At 36.3% G+C, this 19,660-nt stretch overlaps 1 protein-coding gene across 11 annotated transcripts in view; it reads right to left on the bottom strand.

Annotated features, from left to right (window-relative positions):
- Positions 1-19,660, bottom strand: part of RALGAPA1 (Ral GTPase activating protein catalytic subunit alpha 1) — a 197,483-nt gene that overhangs the window by 27,230 nt on the left and 150,593 nt on the right. For 10 of the 11 annotated variants that reach the window (XM_030885023.2, XM_030885024.2, XM_045287770.1 and 7 more), the window contains 2 exons: positions 6,074-6,232; positions 4,221-4,348 (listed from right to left, as the gene is read on the bottom strand). In XM_030885023.2, the coding sequence (XP_030740883.1) occupies positions 4,221-4,348; positions 6,074-6,232 (287 nt within the window). Of the gene's footprint in view, positions 1-4,177; positions 4,349-6,073; positions 6,233-19,660 lie in introns of all 11 variants that reach the window. The other variant, XM_045287772.1, reaches the window with a different exon arrangement.

The following is a 19,660-nucleotide window of genomic DNA, read 5'->3' as shown; positions in this document are numbered from 1 at the left end:
TTGTTTTATTTATCTGTATATAATTTAACAGTTCATTTCTTGTTATATATCTAATTATCTTTATAAATAAATATATTTAATTATCAGGAATTTGGTTTTATCTCTCTAGAGAACCCTGTCTAACACACACAGTAAGCCCCCACATATCATTTTATAACATGCTCCAAAATACTGTTTTTAATAATTTACCAAACATACTGCTTGCTACTTACTCAAATCACATCCTTTGAGGCCCAGGTCCTATACTAAATTCTCTACACATTCTGGAATTTATCTAAAGTAATTTTTTTCTCCCTTGAAATTCCCACAGCATTTTATCAATAACACTACTATGACACATTTTACATTGTATTATCACTATTAATGTACATATTATTTCTTCCCCTAATAAGCTTAATGAGGACAAAACTATCATTTAATTTTAACTGCAAAATCTTTATGAAAGTATTATACCATGTAAAATAACCAATAAACATTTTTAAAAGATGAAAAATAGTATATGATTTTATTTCTTGACCTTATAGTGGTTAAAGTATAATAACTAACTATGTAACAAATTTTTGATTTATCTACTTTTCTTTAATTATTTTATAATAAAAAAGGTTCTGAAAGACAAATTTAGAAGGCATGACTACATACTACAACTTCTGAAAAATTTTATGTACAATAGATCTATTTAACATTTGAACACCTAGAAGTAATAGTTTAAATATCTCTAGGAACAAAATAAATATTTTAAAATTTTAATTTAAAGAATGGTGTCATGACTATAAAGTCATGAAACTGCTACTTTGGAATTATCGCAAAACTAAACCAACATTATAAAAACCCAAACAACCACGATTTTAGTAAATAATAAGTGAAAGCTAAAAATCAAACTTGAAATATCCTTTAGGTTCAATCGTTACCCAAATTCTGTCCAGTCTTCCTCCCCAGCATTGTGTTTCAGTTCTAATTGCAGGAGCAAACCAACAAATAGAGCTCAAGGGACCAAAAGGAAGGAAAAAAAAAAAGTACCAAGCTGACAAAATCAGGGGTTGTAAGAAAAAGCTTTTCAAGTACAAGTAATGCAAGAAACGACAACTGGAGGAGAGGTTTCAAAGCCTGAAAGACAGTCATCAATACTGACAGATTACTGTAATTCTGGCTGCCAGCATGATCGATTTGAACAGCATATGACAATCAATATTGTCCTCATTTAGCGAGCAACATTAGATTCATAGTTACAGAAGATGCTCCTAGGATAAAATTTAAACTGTATTTAATGACCATAAATAGCACAATTTATGCTGTGGAATCTGAGTGGGTACTTTTATTGGGCATAAAATAACTGACACAGCACTAAAATTATCCAAATATAATTGAGTTTATTACATGTATTTTTATCCCTTCATTCTTTTACGAGGATTAAAGTATTAAATCTGGTGTTTTTCAAAGCTTACTTCTATCTCAATTTCTGTTATAGTTTTGTGTTAATAAATCTTTACATTAAGTTTTATTGATCTGTTTTAGAATGTATGATTCTCCCATACTAGACATTTACCTGGAGCTGCTAATACATACTTAAATTATATTTCATTATATTTATGAACTGTATATTTAAAATTAAAACAACTATATCTTTATTTAAATATACCATAATAAATATAGCCAGTGATTTTCTAATATAAACTTTCCTTCAAAAATCAAGTAATTCAACTAAATGGAATAATTTTTTTCTAAAAATCTATAAATATACAATTTTATAGATCTTTGTGAAATATGACTATGCTCTTCAGATTAGCAAAGGTTAGGAATATCTATGTAACTGAGTAATATAGGAAAATAATGTTCAGATTGCATCTGAAATTCAAGCTTCCAAGAAGCCCTGCTGGTTTCATGGTTTTGTGTTGGGCTGCTAATGGAAAAGTCAGCAGTTCTCTGAGTTCTGAGTGGCCGCTGCAATGAAGCAGAGAGCTGTAGGAGGATCGGTTGGTGTCGGAACAGGTAAAGAAAGGTGGAAGGTACAAGTTAATTATGTCTGACCTCTGCCTCATGGCAATAGGGAGTCAGAGGTCAGATATGACCTCCCTTGTTGCCATTTTGCCAAAATTAAGGAAGAATTGTCAGAAAGTATCTTCTCTTGCAAGGAGTTCTGATGACACTGTGGAGTAAGCATTGGGCTGCTAAACACAGGCCAGCAGTTCAAACCCACCTGCCACTCCAAGGGAGAAAGATGGATGTCTGCTCTTGTAAAGATTTATAGTTTCAGAAATCCTATATAGGATCATTATGAGTTGGACTCATCTCACTGGTAGAGCACTGGTTATGATTTTGGATCATTTTTGTACAATGGAAAGAGATTACATATCTGGGGAATGAAACTGAAATTCTTAGAAGTGTGTATGTTCAAACAGAGGGCAACTTGTGGGTGTGGGTTTCATGAATTAATCTTCTCGTAGCTAATTTATATCAGAGTGAAGCAACATTTCAGGTTGCAGGATCCAGAAATAAAGTAACTGACCCTGATTTCTGGGTAAGTTCTGAAAGAGAAGAACTCTGAAGGGTCCTTCTTTTTTTTTTTTTAAACCATTTATGGGGCTCGTACAATTCTTATCACAATCCATCCATCCATACATACATACATCGTGTGTCAAGCACATTTGCTGCCATCATCACTGCTTCTACTTGAGCCCTTGACAGCAGGAGGGTCCTTCTTGACTAGCTTATCCTTAATGTCTTAGCCTTTTTACCAACCAACAGACCAAACAGTCAAAGACACGTGATTTAGGGCAAAAATTCACGCCCTGCATGTCTTTTCTATTAAGGAAAGGGTGTTACTCGTCACTGAAACTTCTTTTTAAGTGGTAGATCTATATTTAGTACAAAACAAAACAAGCTCATAGCTATTGAGTCTATTCCCCGTCGTATCAACCCTATGAAGACCGAGAACTGCCCCTGCGGGTTTCCAAGGCTGTAATTCGTTATGGGAGTAGGATGCCTCAGCTTTGTGTCCCTGAGCTGCTGGTGGATTCTAACAGCTGAACTTGAAGTGAGCACATCGACACTATGCCATCCCATCATGCCACCAAGTCTTATTTTTGTTAATCAACTCAAGTCTCTTGAATTCTAGTCATTTCACTAAAATGAAGATTTCAAATAATGTGAGTTTTAAACTTTAAAAAATACTACAAATAAGAAATGATACATAAATATCATTAAGCTTACTCAATGTACCACACTATGATCCACCTACAAATACATTTCATGGCATCGGAATACAGAAGGATTGATATATATATAAATCAGAATTCTTAAGTCAATTTTCACCAAAAGAATATGTGTGTTGCACAGTATCAGGTTATGATAAATCCATGTCATATGAAATGGAAGATAGAATATTTTAAAAGACCTTCTTCCTTTTAAAGCTTAACATAGAGTTTACTATATGAAAGAAAAAAAAAGAGCAAAAAACTAATCATTTAGGAAAAATATTTAAAACACAAATCCATTTACAAAATGTTTTAACAAATCCATTTCAGGAAGGAATAGCAGAAAACAATTTCAAATTGAATGTTTACTGTGTATCAGGTGTTGTTTTAAGAGCTTTGCACATTTTGACTCATTTAGCTTACATAAAAACCACAAGCTGGATATTATCAGTCATATTTTATGGATAAGGAAATTAGAGCCCAGAGAGGTTAAGTAAGTTGCCCAGGGCTGCCAGTATTTGAGTCCAGGCAATCTGGCTCCAGACATCATGCCCTGAAATTCTCTGTCATCTCATATCTTGGTTCATACCGTCTCTCCCCTGCACGAATGCTCTTCTTTCCTCTCATCCACCAGATTAACTCTTATTCATCTTGAATGATTAGCTCTATTCTCACATTTCTCAGATGTTTCCTGACATTACCACTCCTTCCAGCTGAGTGATTAGCCCCTTTTAGAATACCCTGTATACACATAACATACTTTATAGCATGTTTTCCAACCTCGATTGGAAGTTATATGCAAAAACTCTTGTATCTTGATGGCAGGCTTGGTTCACAATGGGGATGCAATTAATTAATCAAAAGATTAGTACTGACCAATAGGGTAAGAAATAAAAGATATCAAGCTCAAACACTGAGGAGGAACTTTACCATCTAGGTATTCAGTAGACATAAACTAAAAATCTTAGGGCATACAAAATACTTACCTTGAAAAGGAGACACACACATAAGAGCAGAAAAAAAGGATACAAGTTTTGATACAACGGTATCAGTGATTTCAGAGCACGGCTTGCATTTACAGCTGTTGCTCGAACCATAATGGGTAGAACCTTTCCATTCACAATAGCACCATCAAAAAGTGGACCAAAGTAGGGAACCTGATTGAGAAGTTAGAACATAAGTTTATAGTCAAATACGTGCTAGAAAGGTTTTAAACAAGAACAATCAAGTCTCTGATTCCATAAAATGACTCCCCCCCCTCCCTCTCTAGTTTGCTCTTTAGTAGAAATGCCATTTGAATCAGAGTATTTTCCATGCTGGTCTACACGAGAGCAACAAACAAACAAAAAGCCAGAAGTCCAATTGGTGCCCAAGGCACAAGTTATACAACCTGAAAATTTTTAAAATCCCAACTGTAGACAAAAATCCAACACGGAAAGCAAATCCCGTTTTCCTTTGTTAGGCAAACACAGGGAAGAGAAACACTCTTTTAGGCAAGAAATTCATTTTCCAATATTTTTATGTGCTAACTAGCTTTACTACATAATCTAAAACACTTTTATAACATAGCTTATTAGAAAAAACTACTTATTTTTCTAGTTAAGGAGTTCTGTGTAGTGCTTACGTGATTGGCTGCGATCTGCATGTTGGCAATTCAAAAACACTAGCAGTCCCACAGGAGAAAGACGGCTTTCTACTCTCATAAAGTTAGTCTTGGAAACCCACTGGGGGTCGCTATGAATCAGCACTGATTTCAATGGCAATGAATTTATTTTTTTGCTATTTAAATGTCATTTTTTAACAGGTGATTGATAATTTCAAAGTAATTTTACTTGAGTATGATTGGTACGCACATGATAGTTGGAATGCATAAACTGAGGCAGTGGATATTACAATACATATTTTTGTCTTTGTGGCTACCTGTGACCTCTGCCTTACATCTTCTATTTTTTCTCTCTCTCTTTAAAAATTTAAAAATCATACTTAGTTCGTGGGCTGTACAAAAATAGGCAATGGACTCTAGTTTACCAACCTCTGGTTTAAATAAACCCTCTACAAACCTGGCCAGGTTATATAAATTTAAATTCACACATGAAGAATTTAACCCAATTCAAAAGATACTGAAGATTCATGATCAACTTAAAAAAGCAAGTTTATAAAGAAACTAAAAAATACTCAATGGAACAAAAAAATAAAAAAAGAGGAAAGACATCAAGATACTATCATACTTTTAACAGAACTACTTGGATATTAAATTTTGTGGAATTTTCATTTACTGAGTGATATGATCACGTAATTATATAATCCTAAGAAAATGTATCAACTTAAAATATAAGAATCATACACTTCTTAAAAGGAAATACTTCCATTTGTGTGTTGGAGAAACTATAATTACACTCTTAGTAAAAGGCAAGTCCTTTTGTGTTGCTTAGTACACAAGATCTTTCACACCACATACAACCATCTCTTTGGACATAGGGGAGTCCTGGTTGCGTAGTTTTATGAGTTGGGATGCTAACTGCAAGGTCCAAAGTTTGAGACCACCAGTGGCTTTGTGAGAGAAGATTGAGCTTTTTAATCCTATAAAGAGTTACAGCCTCAAAAACTAACAGGAATCGTTCTTCCCTGTTCCATAAGGTCGCTGTGAATCAGCATAGATTCCATGGCAACTGAGTTTAGTCTGGATTTATTTGTACAAAGTTTCTTGCTTCTGAGCCTGTTATAGCTCCCTCTGTCAGGTTTAGACAATCCACATATCTGGGTCTCATCCATCCACCACCCACTGTACTTGATGCTTAATCCAGTCTTCTATATTATAGAAACTCAGAAACCTCCTTAGATTTCAAAATATAATACTAAAATATAAAATAATAAATTCTTACCTCTGGTTTTTTCATTATCTGGATACTAAACATGTGATTTTTCATTGGATATATTACAATGAGGACATCACCAAATTCTGTAGGAATAATTCCTCTTCTGTAGTCTCTTGTGTGCTCTGACCAAATAATGTGCACTTCATCATTTCCTAAATGTCTCAACTAGAAAACAGAGAAAATAGTTCATAGTATTTTAGCCCTATGAATACAGTCATAGAGCTATTGACAACATACTATAAAGTGAAAAAAGTAAAAAAATTAAAAGAAAATCCGGTTTAAAATTTTTCATTAGATCATTCTTATAACATGTGCCCCAAACACTTCAAAACATTAGGAGGCACACTAGGTGCCTGGATAATTTTCAATAGTTTATAGCCAATGGGAAAAACAAACTTAGATAATAAAAGCTGACATATAGCAGATACTCTTATTCTTCTTTAACTAGAAACTTCTAACTAAAGTTTTCGTAACTGGATACAACACAGGTGGGAAAGTCAAAAAGAGAACACTATGAACTAAGTTACAGACAATTTTTCTTTCTCAACTATGCAATTCTGCACCATTTCTCCAATATTAAAACTTTTAAACAAGGATTTTAACAAGCAGGAAAACCAACTAACTTCAGGTTCTTCTCCTTTTTTTATTACTCACTGCAAGCGCTAATGAGCAGTGAAATGGCCTAAGGAGACAACAGGAAGAGAAGTAAAAGAAATAGATCATTCATAAATTGGATAATCACCCAGTGAGTAAGTTGATTACATTTGGTTTCACAAATTTATTTTGTTTTTCTTGCCTAAGAAACATAAAAATTCTCCCAAATAGATTATTTGAGATTTGTTAGATTCTTAAGATGTAAGATGTTATTTCAATATCCATGGTGCTTAGAAAGATATTAATGACAATCAAACAGTTAATGTTGTGATGATTAAAATTATAAAAAAGCAAAACATCTAAAACCTAGATTTTTAATCAATTTATTAAGTAATTACATTAATATCCATTAGTCTTGAGTGTTCTTCACACAGACTACTGTATAAACCTGCATTTTAATATTCGGTTGTTCTAATACATTTACTGATCCTGCCACTGTAAACACGAGAGACCACATTTGGAACATACTTTACAGGTGCATGTGTCCCCCCCCCTGCTCCCCACCATTTCTCTCAGATAACTGGACACGTTGCAGGTGGGAGAGTTATGAGGAAGACGACTAAATGTTTCATACTACGAGCTAACTTGTAAGCAATGTCTCTTTTTGAAATACACAACTTACATTGTGGCTTAAAAATCACAGCCAAGATCACTACCTTGAGAGAAAAATGAGGCTTTTTACTCCCATAATGAGTTACAGTCTCAGGAACCCAAAAGGAGAGTTCTACTGTATCCGATAGGGTCCCTATAAATCAAAATTAACTTGATGGCAGTGAATCTGTTTAGTTAAAATGATCACAGCACAAGAGACTAGATAAACATGATTTACACAAAGAAAGAAGGTAAGTACAATTAGTAAAAGGTTTTCAAACCTGGACTTGCTAACCCGGGTTCAAGGGATCTGTGAATACCGGTAATTTATTTGTAAAACTGCACTTGGGTATTTTTCTGAAGAGAGGGTATATAAGGTTTTCTTTATAGGAACCCCTTGCTAGGAACTAGGGGTTCCACAGTTCTTAGAGTCCCCAAACACTAATCTATTGAGGAAATCATATTCAGTATGAACATCAGCAAGTATCTGAGAATACAAGGTAAATCCTGAACTTTAAAATCTGCATTCCTTAGATACCTCAGAGCAGTGCTCTCAGCCTTCCTAATGCCTAATGCAGCTCCTCATGGTGTGGTGACCCCCCAACCACAAAATTGTTTTTGTTGCTACTTCATAACTGTAATTTTGCTACTGTTATGAATCGGGCAACCCCTGTGAAAGGGTCGTTCGACCCCCAAAAGAGTCGCGACCCACAGGTTGAGAACCTCTGCCTTAGAGGATTATAGGAATGAGGCAGCTATTACTTTAAACAAAGTACCTACATAAACCTATAGAATAGAATGTATAATCTTAGGAATGATTGGTATAAATACTTTAAGGCTGCTTTTAGGGGATTAAAGGATCCATTTTTTTTCTCTTATAAGTCATACCATTTTTATGGCTTCAAATACATGATGTTAATAGGCCCAAACATTAAAATATTGATTTTTAAAGTTTTAATTCTTACTAACTTACACAATAAATATATATACAACTTAAATGATACAAATTCGGGACTTGGGCTTTGTGACATTTTTAAAAAGCAAAAAAGAATATACAATTAGAAAAGTCATGGCTCTATAATTTCATTTTTTAATCAAAATACTTTAAAAATATCCTTCCTATACAGCCATCCCATGTGTCAGCTTCCCTAATAGGTTTATGTTAACTGAATACAAAAGAAATGTGAAATAAATTTAACCAGGAGGGATGATCCAATCTAATTTTGATACATTAATGTCATATGCTGTACATGTTACAATAGCAGCCAGATCTAATACTAAGCTCCAGGCTATACTGAAATTTCCAAATGGCAGATTGTTCTAAGTGATATCAAGTATAATTGAAGTAATAAACGATAGTAAAAGCTGAGCACACTGTCAGGAAGAATTTAAGTATTTACTTTTTAAAATTAAATGAGTTAAGTTAGGAGAGACAAGACAACTGAAATAACGCAGGTCTCAATTTACAGAAAATTCCTTTTATTTATCTGCTACATTAACCCTTGAACTATTGCCAAAACTATCTATAATTTCTAGTGCCCACTTATCTAAAGAAACGAGGGAAAAAGGCAACTGGACTTTTATCTTACAACCAAAGCTTGTCTTCAAATATCTACCACAAGGTATTAAAAGTCTGTTATAGAAGTTTAATGGAAAGAATAATACAATCTTTCCCTAGATGTTGCTGTGACGATTTTCGACACAGAGATGTGTATAACAAAGTCATTCTAAATATATGATCAAATATCTGAAAAGAACAATTCTTGAAAATCTCTTGTCATTCCTACTAAACTGCTAACAACATAATTATTTTATGTTGTCATGAGGCATGTTTTCATCTCTCTCTCTTTAAAGTCTGTGTAATAATTACCATACATACTCATGTACACGCAGAGTTTTTCAGGACATTTTTAATGCAGTTTTTGTGGTAAAATTAGGTGCCTCGGCTGATATTCAAGTCAGCTTATACTCAAGTATATATGGTATACATAAATTGAGAAACTGCTAATCATTGCTATGTGTTGGGGGGAATTTTAAAATTACTATTAAGGATGAGTTTTAGTGATTAACAGGAGAAATATCAAGAATATGTCCATTTTCTAGGAAGCAAAGTTATGGATTGGGGTATAAACATAGGTGTGCACTTATGTAAGTATATTAATTAATAAAAACAAAGGTATTGGCCCATGTACATATATTTATATGGCAATACACTGAGAAAGTGGATGGACTTTGGGCCGTTGCTCACGTCCTCCCTCAATGCAATGACCTTTGTTCTAACAATCTGACATTCTGTGATGCTCACTGTCCTGACATAACCACTGAAGACAAAATGGGTGCATAAGCAAATGTGGTGAAGAAAGCTGGTGGTGCCTGGATTTCAAAAAATATAGGGTCTAGGATCTTAAAGACTTGAAGTTAAACATATGGCCACCTAGCAGAGAAGCTTCAAGCCCACATGTAAAAAGCATACCAGCCTGTGTGATCATGAGGTGTCGACAGAATCAGGTAACAGGCACCAAAAGACCCAAAACCCATCTGGAGACACTAGGACAACCCCTCACAGAAGGGTCACAAGGAAGGGATGGGTCAATCAGGGTGCAGTATAGCAATGAAACACAACATTCCTCTGGTTCCTTGAGGCTTCCTCACCCCCCACTATCATGACCCCAGTGTTGCCTTTTAGTTCTTGCTAGACTGGAGCATGTGTACTAGTACAGATAAGATCTCATGACACATGGAATCCAGGTCAGATAAACCCCTCAGGAATAGAAATGGGAGTAGTGATACCAGGAGGGTAAGGTGAAGGTGGGGGGAGGAGGGAGGGAAAGGGGGAACCGATCTCAATCATTGACACATAACTCCCACCCCCCAGAGGGATGAACACCAAAAACATGGGTGAAGGGAGATAGCATTTGGTTTAAGATATGAAAACAATAATTAATTTATCATTTATCATGAGAATGTGTCCATTTGACATAAGAATTTTATAGACTATGTTATAGTTATTTATATCTTATCACTTATGAACACACAAGATGGTGTCCTATTATACCATTTAGGTTTTCCTATAGTTTGAACATTCTCAAAAGAGTTTTCATTTACATGTTTTGGACTCAGATACCAATCCATTTCTGAAAGATTATACAATTTCTGTACATGGTATAGACCTATATTGACAATCAAACTACTTTCCCAAACACTTTCCTACTCTACTTCAACTACTGCTTAATTAATTTTAAAACACAAGGCATACCACAGAGGCTGCAGAGTACCATTATTAATTTATGAAGACAAAGCAGTTATAAGGCTATTTAAATAAAATGCAACATGCAAAAAAAAAGCCCTTAATAAATTATTTACTATTTAGTGGCATTGTAGATTACACAGAGGGTTGCTAACCACAAGGCCAGCAGTTTAAAACCTCCAGCTTCTCCATTGGAGAATAAGGAGGCTTCTATTTCTGTAAAGATTTAGAGCACCCGAAAGCCGTGTCGGTTCTACCCTGTCCTGTAAGATCTACGAGTCAGAGTTGTGGAGATTGGAGAGTATCCCACAGCTTGAATTTTCTGACACGACTGAGGAATTCACTGAGCCCAACTGCAGCAATATCACTGACATGTACTCATCTTGCCTCTGCTTCAGAACTCTTAAAGCTAGGGTAGCTTACTAGTCCCCAAGCAGCCCACTTTTGCACAGCTACAGTCATTAGAACATTCTTTATATTAAGGTTAAACTTGCATTTCTGCAGCTAGCTAGCTTTATTAGAGAATTTTATATTTGTTCTTAATTGTTTTTCCTTACATGGTTCAGATTATTTTTAAGCCTATGAAGGTCTTTTGTTAGCTTCTGTTATTAATTATGTTGGCTTTCACTTCCCCAGATTTGGGTTCTTAAATTTACATTTTTGTGTCTTCATTTAAGTTTTGGATAAAAATATAAAATGGGCTATTTAGGACAAGGTAAGGGCCATAAAAGCAAGTCATTACACACCTTTCTCTTGGTTAAAAAACAACAGCAGCAAGAAACTATCTTTCATTGGTTACTTAATATTCTCAGTGCCTTGTAATAATTAGCTCACTTAATTTTCATAAAAATGCTATTTAATGGCACCTGGCCCCTCTAAAACAATGCAACGCAAACAGCCTTCAGCCCCAACCACCTCAACAAAAAAACAGGAGAAACAAAAGGCAATGGCAGAAGATATCCAGAGCATAACAACATACATAGAAGAAGGTAAACAAGCAGCCTTCTAGCTAGGAAGCAACAAAGCCCACATGGAACAACATATCAACCTGTGTGATCACGGGGTGTCGAACAGATCACTGAAGACAAATGGGTGCATAAGCAAATGTGGTGAAGAAAGCTGATGGTGCCCGGCTATCAAAAAGTATAGCATCTGGGGTCTTAAAGGCTTGAAGGTAATCAAGCGGCCATCGAGCTCAGAAGCAACAAAGCCCACATGGAAGAAGCACACCAGCCTATGCAACCACGAGGTGTCGAAGGGATCAGGTGTAAGGCATCATCAGAACAAAAAATCTTACCATAGTGAATGATGGGGGGAGTGCAGAGTGGAGATCCAAAGCCCATTAGTAGGCCACTGGAGATCCCCTTGCAGAGGGGTCTCGGGGAGGAGATGAGCCAGTCAGGGTGCGATGTAACAATGATGAGAAATACAACTTTCCTCTAGTTCCTAAAGGTTTCCTCCCCGCTCCCACTACCATGACTCGAATTCTATCTTGCAAGACTGGCTAGACCAGAGGAGGTACACTGGTACAGATAGGAACTGAAAATACAGGGAATCCAGGACAGATGAGCCCTATAGGACCAGTGGTGTGAGTGGCAAAACAGGGAGGGTAAAGGGAGAATGAGTAGGAAAGAGGGAACCGATTACATGGAACTGTGTGTGACCTCCTCCCTGGGGGACAGACAACCGAAAAGTGGATGAAGGGAGACGTCGGACAGGGCAAGATATGACAAAATACCCATTTATAAACTATCAAGGGCTCATGAGGGAGTGGGGAGCGGGGAGGGAGGGAGGGAAAAAATGAGGACCTAATGTCGGGGGTTTAAATGGAGAGAAAATGTTTTGAGAAACGATGTACAAATGCGCTTTACACAATTGATGTGTGTATGGATTGGGATAACAGTTGTATGAGCCCCTAATAAAATGTTAAAAAAGAGAAAAAAAATGCTATTTAAGGCAAGTGTAATTATTACTATCCTCAGTTTTACAGATGAAGAACTAAGCATCACAAGATGAAAGTAACTTGCTTAAGGTCATACAATTAGTAAATATCATCGTTAGAATTCAAACCCAGGCAGGCTAGTTTCAGACTCATATTTTAGCTACCTTCCAATACTACCTCTCTCACTGCATAACTTATGTGCTCTGGACATGGTTGTACAACCAGCTATAAATATATTTACAGAATTATTAATCTAACATTTCTTCAACTTCTCCAGAACAAAAACTTTGTTAAATGTTTTATTCCATATATGGCCTTTCTCTGATTTAGTAATCCTATTAAAACAAATTCAGTTACTCTGAGTGATTTGCTTTGGTGAACTCATATCGGCTCCCAGTGATCACTACTTCATTATCTATGTGCTCACAAGCCATCTGTTTAATAATCCTATTTTTCCAGGCATTGACATCGAGCTCATGAATGTTGATCAGTTTTGCAGTTTATGCCCTGTTACATGTCCTTTTGTGAAATTAGCATGTATGCCCATCTTATAGCAGTCCTTACATTCTTTGTGATTATTAGCAGGATTCCAGAGTTTATTCTAGAATTCATGTAAAATAACTATGCCACCTCTCACAAGATCAGCTTACCCTCCTGATTTCTCCATTTCTCTTAAATGCACCTAACAACAAATTAAAATTACTTACAGTGAAACCCTGTAACTCTTTTCTGATTGCTTCATTTTCCTTCTATGTTAACAAGTTTTCATTAAAATAAAAATGAAGCATGTGTTATTTTCTTTTATATACTTCCCTTCCTATCTCCTTTACTATTGCTCTAGTACAGGGTACAGTACAGGAGACAGTGTTAAACAACCAAACTATAAATGAATAATTGAAAAAATAGATAAGTACTTTAAATATACTTTTCTTAATGCAAATAGTAAAGAATACTGATCAATAATGGCAACTGAACTTAAAGCTGAAGAACAGATATAATTATGTCAGACAATTATTTTGGGAAGTATTGGTATACATTTAGAAATTAAAATGGAGTATTGATCACTGCTTCAAGTCCCTATTTTTTCCTTACCTCATTCTTATGAAAACATATACTATCACATATGCATCAATTATGCTAAAATGAATGAGGCACCTCAAGATGTTTATGGAAAAATTCCATTATCTTTTAATTCCTTTTCCATGAACTTTATCTATTTGTATTTAAAATGGAAGATTTATGAATTCCAGTCAATATTAGAACCAGAAATTATGATTTTTCATGATATCCAAATGCAAAGTTTCCAAAACAGTTAATTTTTTACATCATTTTCATGAACTTTTATTTTTAATTTAAGGTTTATTTTTAGCAGTTTCACTGACATACTAGGGGGTACTCCTCAAAACCGCATTTTTTTTTAAAGCTATTAAGGTTGCTTTTTTACAAAAGAACCTCATCGCTTCAAAGTGCTCTCCATTACACCTAATATATTTGCCAAATCTGCGATTCCATTCTTGGAATAATTTTCAAACTCATCTGTTGGGATGGCTGACAGCACCTCCCTCATTTGTTTCTTCACCTCCTCTATGTCACCAAGTCCCTATCCTTTCATGTCCCTCTGTATTCCTGGAAACAAAAAAGTCACAGGGAGCCAGGTCAGGGAAGTCAGGTGTGTGGAGCAAGAGGGACATGCTGCTTTTTGCCAAACACTGGTGCACTGAGATGGCTGTGTGAGCAAGTGCATTGTCATGGTGGAAAACCAGTAACCCATCTGCCACAAATCAGGCATTTTTTGCCGCACACTGTTACTCAAATTTTTCAGAACCCCTAGATACACAGACCGAGTGGAACGGACTCCAAATGCATTATCCCCCTCACATAAAAAAACAAATGAACATCGTCTTGATCTTTGATTTCACTTGATGACCTTTTTTGGGGTGAGGTGCCAATAGTGTCTTCCACTGGCTTGACTGATACTTGGTTTGGGGGTCATAAGAATAGCACCATGTCTCATCACCAGTAATGACCTTGGGGAAAAGTCTGGGTGCTGTGGAGCTGTTCTTTCAAAGCATGGTGTGTTCCCAGCAACGCTCTTCTTCCTGGTCAGTCAGAACCCGGGGCACAAATTTCGCAGCAACCCTTCTCATTCCCAAATCTTCTGTTAAAATTCGCTAAACGAGCTCCAAGACAGTCCAGATAATTGCTCCATCTCTTTAATGGTCTGTCATTGTTCTTCAAGCACAGGTGCATGAATTTTGTCAACATTTTTGTCCATTTTGGGAAGTTGACAGACATCCAGAACAAGGTTTGTCATCTATCAACATTTTTCCTTTTTTGAAACAAGAAAACCACTCATACACCCGAGTTTTTCCCGTAGCACTGTCCTTGTAAGCTGTGTTCAACATTACAACAGTTTCTGCAGCATTTTTCCCTGAGCAGAAAACAAAATTTCACAGCGGCAAGCTGTTCTCTTAAATGGGCCATCACAAAAAACACGAAGTTTGAGGAAACTACTTTTAACGAAAAAATTCACTGTTGCCTAGAGAGAACTTTCCCAGAAAATGCCACTGGAGCACTAACTCAGTGTGAGCTGATCGATGCTTGCCTAGTAGGAAAAATGCTACTACGAAAGCTCCACCCAGCAGTGTTTTCCAGGGTTTTTTTTTGGGGGGTGGGGGGTGGGTATCCCATTGTAAAACTCACATATCATACATTTCAATAGTTCAACTACATTCATAAGAGTTGTGCAACCATCTATCTCTACAATCAAGTCCAGGACATTTCTTCTTCCTAGTACTTGTTGTTAGCTACCCATTTGTCACCAGACTTCCATATTAATCTATTAATCTAGTTGTCTCATAGGCTTACCTAATATGGATTTCATACAGAGAAAAAAAAGCCCCAAAACAAAAATGAAGACAAAACACAAACAGTCCAACAATCACAGAATGAAACAGAAAAACCTCAATCAAAAACAGAGCAGAAAATATAAAAACTGAGGCAATTACACATTGGATCAAAAGGGAGGTCAAGTGTCACATTTTGACCTAACTGTAACTGCAGTAATCTACCCTACAAGGTACCGTATATACTCGAGTATAAGCCAAACCGAATATCTGCCGATGCACCTAATTTCACCACAAAAACTGCATTAAAAATGTGCTGAAAAACTCGGTTTATGCAGTACTCTGTCTGATACACGGTCTTTCCCATTTCTGATCCATAAAGGGGACTCATCAGAGGCATAATTCACAGAGGCTCTCACTGTCATCTGCAACCTTCTGCAAACTTGAGTGTTCAGAATTTACGCTCTAATACTATTCCCTCCTCTGGCTTTTTATTAATTACAATTCTGGGGTTACATAGGCTGGTGTGGGGTTAGCTCACATCTCACTTAGATGGCTGCTTGTTTTAAGCCAAGTCTTCAAGATCTCAGGCGCTATTTTTAATGATAGCTGGGCATCTGCTGTCTTCACCATGCTTTGCTATAGCACTTATTTCTTCAGGGATCACTTCATGGGTGTAGGTAATGAGGAGGGCCATGCCTTAAGAACTAATGGCTCTTAGATTAAGGCTATGATTGAGTGTGAGCTCAAAATCCACTCACATAGCTATGAATATGCCCTGGTGGCATAGTGGCTACACATTGGGCTTCAATCTTCAAGGTTAGCAGTTTGAAATCACCAGCAACTCCATGGGAAAAAGATGGGGTTTATACTCTTGCATAAAAGATGGGGTTTATACTCGGAAAATCACAGGAACAGTTCTACGCTGTCCTTTGAGGTTGCTATGAGTTCACCTCGACTTGATGGCAGCGGGTATGGTTTTTTGGTTTATATATGTCTCTGGTTTATTTTAAAGATATCATTATTATTTCCCTGAAGGGCACTATAAATTATAACCATGGGGCACATGGTAGTTCTATTCGTATTTCCATTAGTTTAGCCAATGGTATGCAATTTAAAACACTGTTGAGAAAAAGAAAATATACATGTATAGGACATGTTTTTCAGACCAAAATATAATGATTATTGATTAACAACTTAGGTGACTGGACACTATATTAACAATGAGGGTTGGAGATAGGACAAAATTTTCAATAATGCTCACTCACAAAGGCTATACATACCATAAAAAAGCAAAGGGAGTATGAAAATAGCATATACATGGTAGTCTTGAATGGCCACTTGTCAGGCACCCTCTCAAACCAAGAATTTTGGACCAAGGTCCAATGACTTCCACATCTATATCCTCGGGATAGAATTGTTTGCTTCTTTTCACACGGGGGCATTTCGGCTTTAGGCTCACGGAAGTATTTCAGTTCCTTTAATCTGTTACGGGAGTTTAATGTAGAGTCCAATTAATTTAGTGAAAGTTCCAAATTAGAACCTTCTGGTGTGATCTATCAAGTCTTGGCTGTTATCTAGTAAATGACCTAGTATATGTCTAGTATGTGACCTAGTATATGTCTAGTACATGACCTAGTATATGTCTAGTATATGACCTAGTATGTGTCTAGTACATGACCTAGTATATGTCTAGTATATGACCTAGTATGTCTAGTACATGACCTAGTATATGTCTAGTACGTGACCTAGTATGTCTAGTATATGACCTAGTATATGTCTAGTGTGTGACTAGGTATGTCTAGTACGTGACCTAGTATATGACCTAGTATATGTCTAGTATGTGACCTAGTATGTCTAGTATATGACCTAGTATGTCTAGTACATGACCAAGAAAAGACCTAGTATGTGACCTAGTATATGTCTAGTATGTGGTCTAGTATATGACCTAGTATATGACGTAGGTCACCAAAGGCTGAATCCAAATTAGGTCAAAAGAAGGGACTGACCCTATTGCAAAATTTATTCTTTCACTGGTGGTCTATATAATTTGGGGTGACTGTAGAATAATGCTGTATGGCTGAAACTGATTAGTCCTTTCCCTTTCTCCTCATCATGGGCAACTGACTCAGTTGAGGTGAGGCCTCCCTTATTGAAGTGGTGTTTAATGTATAAGTATACAGTACATGAGCTCTAGACAGGCACACGCCCTTGTTGCCTGGGAAACTGGAATAGAGGATTATATGATGGGAACAGAAGTCTGCCTTTGTCTTGGTGTTTGTTTTTATAGTAGTGGTCTCATACAATATTTAGCTAGCATCTAAAGCCTTCTCATGTCTTTTCATGAACATATTTGCTGCCACTGATTCCAGTCCGACTCAAAGCGATCACTGAGGACAGGAGCGAACTGCCTCTGGAGTAGCAAGCCCTGTTTCTCCTGTGGAGCAGCTGGCAGTTTCTAACCGCCGATCTCGGGACTAAATGCCCAACGTGTAACTCACTGCACTACCAGGGATTCTTTTGCATATACTGAGGGTTACACATTCTCATACATTCATTTGTTGGCTGCGTCATTCATTTTAGGTGATTAAGTTTCTTAAAGTTCTATGCATCTAGTACTATGCTTTACTAGTGGTACTCAATAAATATGTCTATTGAAAAGACAATGTAACGATATTTTTCTTCATAAATTTTTTCTATCATTACATAGTACACAGTATATAAACAGAATTATCTGAAATTACTGCATGATTTATATACCTGACTTTGATAATAATAAAAGTACCTTTATTTAAAGTGTTTTGATTTATGGCTATAGTATCTGTAGCCAACAAATATTTATTAAACACCAACAAATTTGGTTTGAGGTGTTGGGGGATAAAGTAGTAAACAAAACAGTGACAAAATCCTTGTTTTTATATTCTAGTGGGAGGAGATAGATAGAAACTTACAAAAATAAAATCATTTTAAATGGCTGTGCTATACAGAAAATAAAATAGGTCAACGTGCCAGTGTGAGTAAGTGTTTGGGAGCTTCTTTAGCTAGGAGGATCTGGAAAAGTCACTGAGGAAATTTCATGTGGATTTGAGACTAGAACAATGACAATGAGAGTGCCTGAAGATTTGGAAAAAGAACATTTCAAACCGAGAGAACAGTAAGTGCACAACTCCTGAGAAGAGAATTAGCACCACATGTTAGAAGGTTATAAAGCCGGCCAGTGAGGCCAGATTGTGGTAAATGTAAAGGAGAGGAGAATAGAAAAGTGGGCAGGCAGCCAGTCAAGTCATGCAGGGCACTGGGAAGGGCACAGTGAGCAAAGAATTTTATTTCACAAGCAAGGAGAAGCCACTGCTATCCCATCCAAGTTGCCCCATTCCAGTGCCGAGATAAATTTGGTTTGAAACATTAACATTCTCTGGTTTCATTATCCTTTTTATTCTCGTTACTGGAGTACAGTTATAGAAATTGGGGTTAAAGATAGAGCCTACGATTAACACAATTATTCTGTGTAAGGTTGTTATATGTAAAAGGAGCCCTGGTGTTGCCGTGGTTAAAGTGCTTAATGGCTAACCAAAAGATTGGCTGTTTGAACCCACCAGCTGTTCGATGAGAGAAAGATGGGGCAGTCTGCTACTATGAAAAGGTAGCGTTGGAAATCCTAAGGGCAATTTCATTCTGCCCTGTAGGGTGCAATCAGTCAGAGTAGTCTTGATGGCAGTGGTTTGGTTTTGTTTTTCGTTAAAATTGAAACTGAGAGCGTTAGTGTAATTTCACAGCATTTGTCAACTGCTAGTTTATCTGCACAGTGAAATATATATTTTATTATTATTATTCCTTAGTTGTTTTATTAATTTGCTTCCCAGACTGTAGTAAACATACAGTTCTTTGGAAAGTATCTTATATTTTATTTCTATATTTAAAATAAAAAGGAAAAAGAATTGAAATAAGATCAAGCAGAAATACAATATATATTATATGCAAAACTGTTGTGACCAAATTTCAAGACCGAAAATGAAATGTTACGCATTACACTAACAGTATTTCAGAGGAAACTGACTTAAATAAAGTACTTCTTTTCCTCCTTTTGGGGGGTCCAGGAAATGAAATGATAGACTAGAGAGTCCAACTAAGTATGTTACAATTATCTCAACTTGATCTTCATCAAACTCCTGCAAGGACGATTCAACTCCCTAGGAAGCAGAGTATCAGCAAGTGGCTAGAACAAGGAGACAGAGGAAATGAGAGAGGCTCCTGTGAACACTTTACACCAATGCTTGCGGCACTTTTGATTTTTAGGGGTGAATAAACTCAGC

The sequence above is a fragment of the Echinops telfairi genome, unplaced genomic scaffold, assembly GCF_000313985.2.
Source record: "Echinops telfairi isolate 266 unplaced genomic scaffold, ASM31398v2 ScPeMD7_18;HRSCAF=68, whole genome shotgun sequence".
Classification (NCBI taxonomy): Eukaryota; Metazoa; Chordata; class Mammalia; order Afrosoricida; family Tenrecidae; genus Echinops; species Echinops telfairi.
Note: the sequence above shows the minus strand (reverse complement) of the source record. Positions and strands in the feature narration are given on the sequence as shown.